Source organism: Cyprinodon variegatus, unplaced genomic scaffold, assembly GCF_000732505.1.
Source record: "Cyprinodon variegatus isolate N-32 unplaced genomic scaffold, C_variegatus-1.0 Scaffold157, whole genome shotgun sequence".
NCBI classification, from domain to species: domain Eukaryota; kingdom Metazoa; phylum Chordata; class Actinopteri; order Cyprinodontiformes; family Cyprinodontidae; genus Cyprinodon; species Cyprinodon variegatus.
In genome coordinates, this window is record NW_015150610.1 from 293,705 (window position 1) to 305,747 (window position 12,043).

The 12,043-nt window shown below is 37.8% G+C and overlaps 1 protein-coding gene across 1 annotated transcript; it reads left to right on the plus strand.

Moving 5' to 3' along the window:
* Positions 1 to 2,268: 2,268 nt before the first annotated feature.
* Positions 2,269 to 9,489, plus strand: drgx (dorsal root ganglia homeobox). The gene is made up of 7 exons (XM_015377637.1): positions 2,269 to 2,389; positions 2,524 to 2,603; positions 3,368 to 3,468; positions 3,859 to 3,960; positions 7,139 to 7,311; positions 7,661 to 7,773; positions 7,866 to 9,489. Exons 2-7 carry the CDS (start codon positions 2,546 to 2,548, stop codon positions 8,237 to 8,239), a joined length of 921 nt encoding a protein of 306 aa, XP_015233123.1. The 5' UTR covers positions 2,269 to 2,389; positions 2,524 to 2,545; the 3' UTR covers positions 8,240 to 9,489.
* The last annotated feature ends 2,554 nt before the right edge of the window (positions 9,490 to 12,043 follow it).

Here is a 12,043-nt window from a genome sequence, read left to right on the forward strand (position 1 = left end):
TTGTGTTTTTTTTTTAGGTCTGACTTAGATTTTGTAACTTGACCTTCTAGATGGCAATGGTAGTAAATAAAATCAAAGATTTTGATTTAATTCTTTCAATTTGTGTGAACAAGGTAAATGTTTAATACCAATCATGATGAGACCTTAAATTTAGCAAACAGGAAAAAAAACAAAAAAAAACAATGGAAGAGGCACTTAAAATATAACCAAATTAAATATAAGATCAATTCAATTTTGATATGTTAAAGACTAAAGTCAAAAATCTAGATTATCAGTGATTACATTGAGTCAATGATTTGATGCAATCAGAAACTTAAACCAGACTGACTGCTTGATTTGGCTAATTTGTCTGAGTATAGTGTCGTGAGATGATGTGAGGCGTGAATTGCCTCTATATAAACAAACTGAATTATTACATTTAAAACAGACCTGGAAATATAATATGGATGACTCTGTGCCCTTTAGCCTTTGGCACCTTCAGTTGTTAGCCCTCCCATCCATCCCCTGGTTGTGGTGCTGACCAGGGTGCTGAATTCTTCTAAATATCTGAAGAAAACAGGTGCAGCTTCAAAAGCACGACATCGAAAACATGAACAACAAACTGATAAGCTTGTCTCTGTCTCCTAAAACGATATGTGGTATAATTCTCCATGGCACTTGAGCAGGAAAAACATTTTTTTTTTATTCTGTCAATGGAAAACCAAAACATATCCAGATCAAATATCCTTCTCAGGTTTGTAAATAACTTGACGGATGTTGAATTATTTCCCTATAGTTCTATCCAAGCAAAATACTATCTTAATTCCTTAACCAAAGGGAGAAAATCGATGCTGTACATGATTTATTTAGAAAAAAAAAAAAACTAAATTAAGTATTAAGCAAAAAACTGCATGCCAAAAGCAAGGAATGTACAAATGTAGCTATACATTGCATTTTCAATGTATGAGGGAAAATTTGGAAATAGTTTTTGATGACTAAAAACCATAAATCCCATTTACTAAACTGGCACATTACCAGAAGAAAACTGTGAAAGTGCAGGAGATACCACCCTGGCTATGATGCCCTGGGCGGTGAGCCATAGTAAGGATCTTTCCCAGATCTAGGTGCTGAAATGTCCAAAATAACAACAAGAATAAAACCCAAAAGTGGTTTGTAGAGTACAGGTCCAAATGCCGCACACTGAAGCAATGACACTGCCTCTGCCTGGTGAGGTGGAGATCTGTCGCTCCTGAGTATCCAGAGGATCCAGAGGAAAGTCATTCACCTTTTAGGTCTGAACTCCTGTCAGAGTTGTCTAGACCAAATCTTAGGATAAAGTTATCAACTGTTATTTGATTTCAATTTTCTCCACGTACTTCACCGAGGTCATAATAACAACTTTATTTTCAGTGGTGCATAAATTAATTACGCGCATTTAATAACTAAAATATCATTATATTCCCCCTTTAATAACATAAACGCTGCACGCCAGGGAAACCCTTAATAGCGCGGGGCCCTGTAACTGGCCATTATCCGCCTGTAATGATATTACAGAACCAATTACGCGCCATTAGAAGGGATTTTCTGCACTTTATGTGGTTTAGTCCAATCCCGCACTCCTCTTCTAAATTTCAGCTGCTTCTCGAAGCCTCATTTTGCCTCCACCTCAGAGACGCATGGCGTCTGCGCTCTGGCGTCCCAGAAGCGCTTTAAAACTAATTGAAAGGGTCCCGCAGCAGATCATTTATCTGAGGAAGCGAAATAAATCGCGGGACCCCTTGCTGTGAACAAAATCAAAAATTTGGCCTTGTGAGTGCTCTACATGCGCAAGCCCTTGTAAAGTGGACCCCCTAACACACCCTGACGAGCAATTAACCCGCCCGACAGTCAATCTAAAACCCAAAAGCAGTCATCCTCCTTTTTTTAATATATGAAAGAACCAAATAAAAAAGTGCAGCGGTATGTGTGCATGTTTATGGTCAGGGAATATGCCTCACTCTGAAATAACAATCACTTGTGATGAATTTTTTAGGCACCTTGGGTATGTCTCTCTCCTCTTCTTTTATTTCTGTCTATCCACACACAGCATAAATACACACACACACACACCAGGGGTTCGGGGTTAGAGAGACAAAGCCGTGATAATCCGATTAGGACCAATTAGGCGTGAGATTCTGCGACACTAGCTGAAAGCCTTAACACTGTGTAGACAGTTATACAGTCATATAGACATCTGGACACTCCCAGAGAGAGAGAGAGAGAGAGAGTGTGTGTGTGTATGTTGGAAAAAGAGAGAAAAGAGCAGGAAGGATCTGGACACTCCCAAGCAGAGAGTCAGTGAGAGCGCAGCATCAGCCGCTTCTCTCCAGAGCGCAAACTCACTCTCATCAGCATCTTCCTTTACTTGCAGGTAGGATGGGCGCAGGTCTCAGCTCTGAAGCCTCCTCCGCCGTTTTGTATTGATCTGCAGCAACATAAGACTAATAGTTGCCACTGAGCACATCTGAGGGGAGGCTGAAACTTTTCCCCCCCTCTGTGTTTCAGGTTCCGAGACGCGCCATCAAGGATGTTCTACTTCCATTGCCCGCCTCAACTTGACGGAGAGTGCTGTCGCTCCAACACGCGTGAGTTTTTCCTTCTCTTGTGTCTTTTTTTTTTTTTTTTTTAACATTTTTGTGCCAATTTTGCACAACGTTAAAACATTGCTTTGGTTTTAAAAGCTCTGAAAGAAGTTTATTAATCTTGGAGGCATTGCGCACAAAGTGTTTTCAGAAAACAGGCCATCTATATTTTCATCTATATTAATAGTTATGTAAAGGCTGCTAAAGTCCTGCTGAAATGTGTTGTTTCTCAGCAATATTTTTATTCCTAATTCTATAAGCAATTCCACGCGTAAGATTTAGGCCTATTAGAAAAAATGGTTAAATAACAATGTCAACGATTTTAAATAAAGCAATAGCCTTAATATGTTCCTTCACAAATCTAAAGTAGATATAAAGGGTTTAATGTGATTTCCTCTCTCTGCTTGTGGCACTTTGTTGGCTGCGTTGGTGAGAAGCGCTGGTGGTTTGCCCCCGGGGCAGAGGGGCCCGCTTTGTCCCGAGCACAGATGTTGGGTGTCATGGCTCTTAGTTCGTCATGGTTCCCTTTAGACCTTCTGCGTAAATGTTTCATGAAACAAATGGAAACAAAATATGACCAGTTGGTCAATTTGTATGGGCCTTCTTCTTTTATTATTCAAAACAAACACATGTCCTTGCCTCATGGTTTGTTTGCATCAACGCGTAAAATTCAAAGGTTAATTAAAACAGTTTTATCAGTAAAATTGGAAAGATTGATAATTTCTTTTGTTTTGTTTTTTTCATCTTATTTTATTTAATATTTTTAGTTAATTCAGGCGGATTTGGAAACCACGCCCCGGCTGATTTCGATGATGGATTTCTGCGGAGGAAGCAGCGCAGAAACAGAACAACATTCACTTTACAACAGGTAACTTGTTATTTTCCAAACCTTAGCAGGACACATCTAGGCCTGCATTAAGAAATGTGGGGAAAAAATACAACAGTTGATTGCATTTAGGCCTAAAATCAGGCAAAAGTTTGCTCTTTTTTTTTCTTCAAGATTTGAAATATTCTGTAAATTAATTAAGACGAAAAAAACTGATATAGTCCAGCTGAATAATGAGAAAGCGAGCTTACCTTTGAACTTTTAAAGAAAGAAAGAAAGAAAGAAAGAAAGAAAGAAAGAAAGAAAGAAAGAAAGAAAGAAAGAAAGAAAGAAAGAAAGAAAGAAAGAAAGAAAAAGCAAACCTATGATGATTAGGTTTGTTAGTAACAGTGAACTGAAAGTTGTGTCCAACCTTATTTTGTGTCCCTGCAGTTGGAGGCTTTGGAGGCCGTCTTTGCACAGACTCATTACCCGGACGTGTTCACCCGGGAGGAGCTGGCCATGAAAATCAACCTAACCGAGGCCAGGGTGCAGGTGAGCCGCATGCAGCGCGCACTGCGTCCTGTCATCGGGCACTTTTGCCCAGGCAAGGGAGGGGAGAGTAAATGAAGCCACTCTGTCATCCCAAAGATACACTTTAATAACATAAACGTAATGGTGAATATTAGATTAGCTTGATTAATCGGTCATTCATAATTAAGCAGCGATAATGTGCTGCACTAATTTGTCCGTGTCTGCATAGGCAGAAATACATCATCCATACAGATCCGGTGACGCACACCGGATCTCTGTGTCTGCTTTTTTTGTTTTATTATTTTTTGGGTTTTAAGAGGTGAAAAAAAGTCAGAATCGACCAAAAATCTTTCTGACTCTGTCCCACAATCACGTCTTAAAATGTAGGCATTGATATTCGGCTCCTGCCCTGCACATGTGCGCGGTTATAAACTTGGCCAGATGTAATTAGGTTAGGCGTCCTGTATGTAATTTCCCTGCATTCCAGATTTGCTTTTGGGTTTTGTTGTGCGCAGCAGATCTAATTGTAAGAAATATAATAGTTTGGCTTTTTGTTCCCCAGGGTCATCTTTACTATCGCTTAAACCCAATGGTGGAGCTTGATAATGGAATCCAGCGCTGTAAATTAGGGATTGTAAACAAATTATTCCCCCTCCTAATCCGATTACCGCATTCCTATTATTAAATCTGAACATGAATCCACCGCACTATGCAGGGGATATTAAACTTACATTATTATTAGAAAATAAATTTCCTTTCTCTTGTAGTGTTGTTGCCCCCCCTCCCTTTTTTTCCTCTTTTTTTGTAAAGTGTCAATGGGCCCTCCCCCGCATTAAGAGCACGCAGCAAATTGAGATTAATGGAGCAATTATAGCCCATTCAGAGATGGAAGCGGGTGGGGGGGCGCGACTTCTAGCTGGAAGGTGCAGGGGTGAGATAAGTCCATTGGATGCATTGTTGTCCTGTCATGAAAATGTTGTCCCTTTCTCTGCGAAATGAATGCATGCGTTTTGTTTGGCTGTTGACATCATTTATACCCTCTGCTACAATGGAGAGGATACAGAGCACATGCACGCAGACTCTAACCTCCATTCACACACCATGATTAATGCCTGCTAGAACCCAGTCCTAATCGAATCTGATGTTGTCAAACAATCACTAAATAGGGAAATAAACGACTTCATCATAGCTGCCTCTCTCTTGGGCAGCACAACTGTCAGCGGGAAGTCATTAAAATATGATAATGAAAAATTGCTCAATTAAATATTGTTACAGGCACTGACCTTCAGTCGATTAAGATCCCAAGAACTTGGCTATATGTGGTCTTTGCTGTGTGGACCATGAAGTTTTTTGGGGATAAATTAGAGGGAGGTTGGGATTTAGAGCACTTGGTGAGGCAGGTTCAAACACCTGAATCAATTGAGCTGAGCTCATCTGATTCAGCTTTTCCAGACCTGTTAACAAAACCCATATTATACTTGACAGGGAAAGGGGTGTTCCTTGACATTAGCAGTATAGGGGTCCAAGATCATAATCAGAGGAATGTCAAATCTAGTCTACTGGGGCGTATGCCTCAAGATGTTTAGCAGTCAAATTTCTACTAATGCCGCTGTTAATTAATTATAATATAATAATGTTGGAAAATCAAAAAAGATTAAAAAGATAAAGTAATTGCGCAGTGTAAAAGTCACTTCTGTTTCAGAATGAACAATAAAAGTGCAGGGCAAATAAGAAAAATACAAGTGAAAAACATTAAAAATGTCTGATCATTTATTTAATATTAAAGTGCTGCTTCCTTCTGTTCTAATATGCTGTTAATCAAGTCTGTGTTGGGAGCACATTTATTCAAAATGCTGTAATAATAATAAAAAAAATTTAACCAATATGTATATTGTTTATGCACAAAAGCCACTAATTCTTTAAAAAAGTTCATCCTTTTCTCAGAAAAACTCACTTTATTGACTGCTTTGCTTAACTTCTGCCATTGAAAAAACTTTGAGTCAAAAGCCACACGCTCCCTCTGAGAAACACAGATATGATAGCAATAGAAAATTCTGCTTCCAAATGGTTATAAGGCCAAAAATGTGAAGAGATTTATAATTATAAAAACAAACTTTAATAGAGTCATGCATAACCTTTTATACTTATAAATATTCCCCTGAATGTTTTCAAGAAAATGCATGCCAAGATTGTTTAAAGGCTATTTCATGTTTTCGGTTACATTATATTGATCAGTGCTTCAGTTTTCTTTGTCATTTTTTGCCTTATTTGAGGATTTCTTTGCAGCCCATCCTTTGGGGGCGAAAAAGATTATTAATATGTGAATATAAATGCATAATAAATCAGTAAGGATGCAAAACAATAGACAGTTTGTCTTATATTTAAAATATAAAATACTTAAATTAAATAATTATTGTTTTTCCAAAATCTTTTATTCTCCAGTTCTTCTTTTCTTTATCAGGCTTTAAAGGCAACACCCTTTGTCTTGAGCGCTCAAAATGTGTCTCTATGTCTCGACAGAAAGAAGATTTTGTGCCTCTGATTGGATTTAAATAATTTTGCTGTTACTTAAAACCTAATGGAACAAAAAAACAAACCAAAAAAAAATCTAGAAACTGAATTTACATATTTGTTTCTTAAAGGCATCATCACATTGGCCTGCCAGAGAAAATACAAATGTCTCTTCCTCACTTACCTAACAAGATTCTGAGTCCTCGGTTTTTTGTTTTGTTTTGTTGTTTTTTTTTTTGAAAAATGGAAATGAATCATATTTTAAATATATGTAAATGGAGATATTAAAAGTTTTGAAAAACTGATTTTAAGTGTGTATTTTGAAAATATTGTAGTTCTTCTCCTTTATTGCTCCTCTTAAAAAAAAATTAATCCAGGTTTTTTTTCAGTGATTTCACAGCATAAATATTGATTTATGATTTATAAGTATTTCCAGTTATACTACTGCCAGTTTATTTTACATTAAAGTTATATATATATTTTTTTCTTTTAATATGTGTAAATCTATGTATATTTGTGGTATTTGTATATTTAGCATATTTATATTTCTCACTTTGATTAAAAATAATATCATAATAACTTGTAACTGGCATGCTATAATAATCTTAATTAGCCAGGAATGTATTTTCAGATCATTTGAATAAAAGCATCAGCACATCTCTCATGTTTACCTTTCAATGTTTTTCAGGTTTGGTTTCAGAATCGCAGAGCTAAGTGGAGGAAGACGGAGCGAGGTGGCTCGGAGCCTGATGCAGGGAAGGAGCCAATGAGCGATGGCACTCCTCCATCTCGCAGCATCAACTCTCAGTCCCCGGTGGACCACAGCAGGAAACAAAAAGAACCTCTGGAGATACAGCAGAGGTAAAGAAAAAAAAAGTAATTTCACATATTGCCAAACCCGTGGATCTGGGTGCTGAAAATTCGCCATAAAAGTACCTCTGATTTGTCCACTATTCAAGTTATTCAGGTAGTTTCTGTTTCTTTTTTCTTTGTTGATATATATATATATATATATACTGTACAGTATGTGATGAGACCTATTTTTGCAGCTCCATGGCATTGTTTACAACATTTTGTCCCTTTAAGGTGCCTTGACGTTTAAAAGCTTGAGATTATAGTTATTTATTGTTATATCTATGTGCATGATAAAGTGGTATGATAACCATACAATTTTCAAGATGTTAAGATGCTGTTTGTCTGCTCTCTGCAGCATCAACAGGACGGTGGGTCCAGGCGGTCCGTTTTTTCCATCATGCATTCCAGGTACGCTCCTCAACTCTGCCACCTATGCCCAGGCCCTCTCACACGTTGCTACCCTGAAAGGTAAATATGATTCTCACTACCTGTCTGAAGATCCTGTAAATGCTGGGACAAATTCCTTATGAATCCAACCTTTATTCATTGTTCTTACCCAGGGAATGGTTTGTGCTCCTGCTGTGTCTCTGACCCCATGGGCTTGTCCTTCCTGCCTCCCTATGGCTGTCAGGGAAACCGCACAGCCAGCGTTGCTGCCCTGCGAATGAAAGCCCGCGAGCATTCAGAGGCTGTTCTGCAGTCTGCCAACCTGCTTGGCGCCGCAGCCACTCCTGGAGCAGGCATGGGAGTCCTATCCAACGTGAGCACGGCTGGGGTGGTTAGGCCTTCTCTGGGACCCAACATAGAAGTACCCAGCAGTGGTCTGAGAGGAGGAGACAACTCCAGCCCTGGCACCGCTGCAAAAGTCCCGATCCTGGGCAGCAGTCCTGACAAACATCCTCACTGCTCCAAGGAACCTCTGGATAAGAAGTGAGGAGCTGGACACAAATGTGGATGTTTGCTGATAATCTGTGATTAAGCCTCCTGATCTCTTCTAATGCTCGAAAAATGAGCAACAAAGCACAACTACTGGCTGACTTCAGAAAAATCCTCTGACAGATGTTTTGTATGGATGGCAACAGAAACACATTTATCTGACTGTAAAGTATTCTTGTGAGAAATGCCGAATATCTGGGTTGGTGTGACGCTGGAAAAGAAAAACTGTGTTTTTAATAATTGTCCATCTACCTGCACTCTTGGACTATAATATCTATAACATAGATGCATTATGTGTGAAGCAAAAGGCCTATTTGATAATGTGAATTTTAATAATGGTGTGGGGACTGTTGCTTATGTTCTGAATGTCAGTGCATGAAGAGTGAGTGTTGAAGTTATGATAGTACTGGGGATTTTTTTTTTAAGTCAGCAGTGAGACAAAACAATGGTCTCTATTTTTTTTTTATCTTAAAGTGAAAGTGCACTTTAGTAATATATCTGCTGTACTACATGTAAAAAAAAAATGCCATTGTCACTGTGCGTGTTCAGTTATCCCTCGCTCTCTGTTAGCACATCTGTAGTGGCAGCAGACAGGAAACACACCAGTCCTGTTGTGACATGTTCTTTAAAACAATTAAAGATGTAGTCACTCATGTTCCTCTCCTGTTGCCTCTCGCTCCAGCCATCTGTTCTGATACATAATTTATGAGCCACTCTTAAAGCCAGAAGGGGACTCTTATCATTTATTTACTTTTAGGAACGCTTCCTGTTCCTACTGCTTAACGTTTTTTTAATTTTTTATAAATCAAAAAAAAAAAAAAAAACTATTAATTATGTTGAATTATGTTTAGAGTTTATGTCCACATATTTGTCGACTTCTCTTTATCCCCTTTTGAATAACGCTTTTGAATAACGGGTCAGCTGATCGGACTGATTACACTTAACTGCAGGACAACGGGCAGTAGTTCGCCTGATTCAATTTGAGTCCTTGAGGATTTCCAGGAAATTACTTTTGATAGTCGATAACACAATTAAGTAAACTACACACACATTATCGTGAATAATTGATGGGAAATTATGTATTACCATGAAGTACTGGTTCAATAATTGATGAGGAGACACCCCCCACCCATGACATAGGAGAAGGAGATAATGTCGTGTCTGATTGTACACAGCTCACTTTCATCTCTATGTTCATTAATATTACTATTATTATTATGACAACACCATTGTGTGTGCATGTTGTAAATATTTTAAAGATATAACAATAAAGTGATGCACTCATGTTCTTGACTTTTAGATTTTACAATATTTGTATTTAAATGAAGCACCCAATAACCCTGTAAAATGTTCAACAAAACTAAACAAAAAAAAAAAAAGGTGCTTATCACTGCATTGTTGGTTTCTTTAGCAGGTACTTTACTGAATCTACAGAAAACATCTTGTTCTAATATAATGGTTTTATTTTAAGTCAATGGGAGAGCATCCATGTTAAGCCGGGTGACATGGCAGCTAATGATAACACATTAAATCAGCTTCACTCCAACAATGTGGCAGATTGGATAGCAGACCTCATACAAAAGGCGCCCAAAAACGCATTCAATCTCCCCAAAATTGACAACAGTAGCTGTGGAATTTAATCATTTGCCAAAACAAAGGAAACTGAAGTCATAATGACTCCGATCATCATTAAGTTCTGCATGGTGCCCATAATTCACTGCTTTAATATTTTATAAACAAGTCAAGTTGGTTGTTGACATTCAGCTTGTGCATGTGGCATCATTGATAATTTTCTGTCACCTAAAAAAAGTCCTGGTGATATTTCGTCGAGCATTGTTATATCAAATTAGCTGGAGAGCATCCAGAAAACAGACAAACACTGTGAATGTGGGGGGGGACAGCAGATGAACTCTGTTCCTGCATTGCAGCTAATGGGCTTCTTTTGTTGCAGTAATGAAATATTATTTTTTTTTGTCCTGCATAGAAGCACTAAAATGTGTTAGCCCAGCCATCTGCATCTACAAACACTACCCTGCGCACTCAAGAAATCCTTGTAAAGTTAGACATAACTCCTAACGTGCAGTCAGGCCTGTTCCTCTGAAGGCCCAAAATGGCCTGCTAACACATCATCTCTGCTTTTAATTCCCACAACAGAGCTGATCAATAACACAATCAATTAGAATCAGTCGAGTTCATGTCTGAATGGAGATATCCAAACAAAGCCATTCTTAATGCAGCAAGTAATGTGCCTGTCTGCTATTTACCACTCAACCACAGCTCTCTCTGTTTTTTATGACTCAGCAAAGGGGTGAGCATCATCAGAGTTCGTGATCAATTCTCATTGGGCTCAGTGACTTTCTTACTGAAATCTTTAAAAAGATAAATATGCAGAATTATGAGGTACAATAACCTGAGATGATAGCTTCAAAAAAGTATTTTTGGCACAGTGAAATCATTTTGGATGTGTGTTCCTAGTTCATCCACTAGAGGGACTTAGTGAGCAGGAATTGGGTGAATACTTCATACTTCATGAGCTAATCTCAGACTTCTACAGGGAGCCTGAATATTTAAAAGGAAGACATTTTTCATGTAAATTAAGAATGTTTTTTAATCTTTTCTTTTTTTTTTTAGCTATCAGTTGTTATCATTTATTAGGTGTCATTAAGAAAAAAAAGGAGAAAAATAAGTAAAATTAAAAATCAGTGATTAACTTTAAATTCTAAAGTAGTATTCTTAGTATTACATGAAAAAATAATATTTCTATAAATGTGTTTTAAAAGGAGTAGAGGGATTATTCTGCTGCCTCTTCCTTTCCTATAGCACTAGGAGCTTGAATGTGTGCTGGTGCATGCTTATATGAACAGGTCTGTCTCCCTTAAGGCCCATGTGTGTGTGTCCATCACCCGAGCTGTTCCGGAGCCACCATCAACAATCCCAGGGAGCAACCCGCTGCAGTGATCTCCTTATAAAGCAGCAGGGGTTGGAGAGGAGGTAGGTGGGAGTGAAAAAGGGAGGAACAGGTCCTCCCCTTCCTGTGCCTTATGGTACTTTTTTTTTATTGGATTGAGGAGGGTTGTAGACAGGGAGGTCAGCCATTAAATGTTTGATTGCTGCTTAGTGTGCAATCCAAATTCATGAAGTTTTTCTTTTTAGTAAACTAATGAAAAGCAAAGAAATTATAAAAACATACAGAATCCACAAAATGATTCACAAGCTTCAAAGTTTATTACATATAGTCATAACAACCAAAAGCTTTAATGCACACTCTGAGGAGTTTACCTGACAAAAAAAAATGAATGAATCATCATAAAGTAGGTTAAATATAGGAGTGTTTGGTGTGTGTTTGTGTTAAACTTCCTTACCCTGGTTAACTTTAATAAAACCCAGTGCAAGCAATTGTTAAATTGAGTTTACTTGAGTTTAATTTAATCTCAGTATAAACCTAGCTGTTCTGTAAGGTCCTCAGAAGTTTTTCAGGGAATGTAAGTTAAAAAATTGCATCATTAAGACTGAGAACCACTAAAGACAAGTCAGGCAGAAAAAAAAATGGAGAATGTTAAAGAAGGATGAGATTTTTTAAAACAATATCTTCAGCTTTATTTTTCAGAGAAATTTGAAAGCTAACATCCAAAATGGGGAAAATGGAATGGCATGTTTTGGAAAGCTACTAAAACTTGACTGTCATTCTAAACTTAACATTTAAATACCAGCCACTCCTGGAAGAAACATGTTAGAAGAGATAAAGATATATGAAACTCACAGAGGATTACCTTCTGGTATGACATAAAAAAAACCAAACACA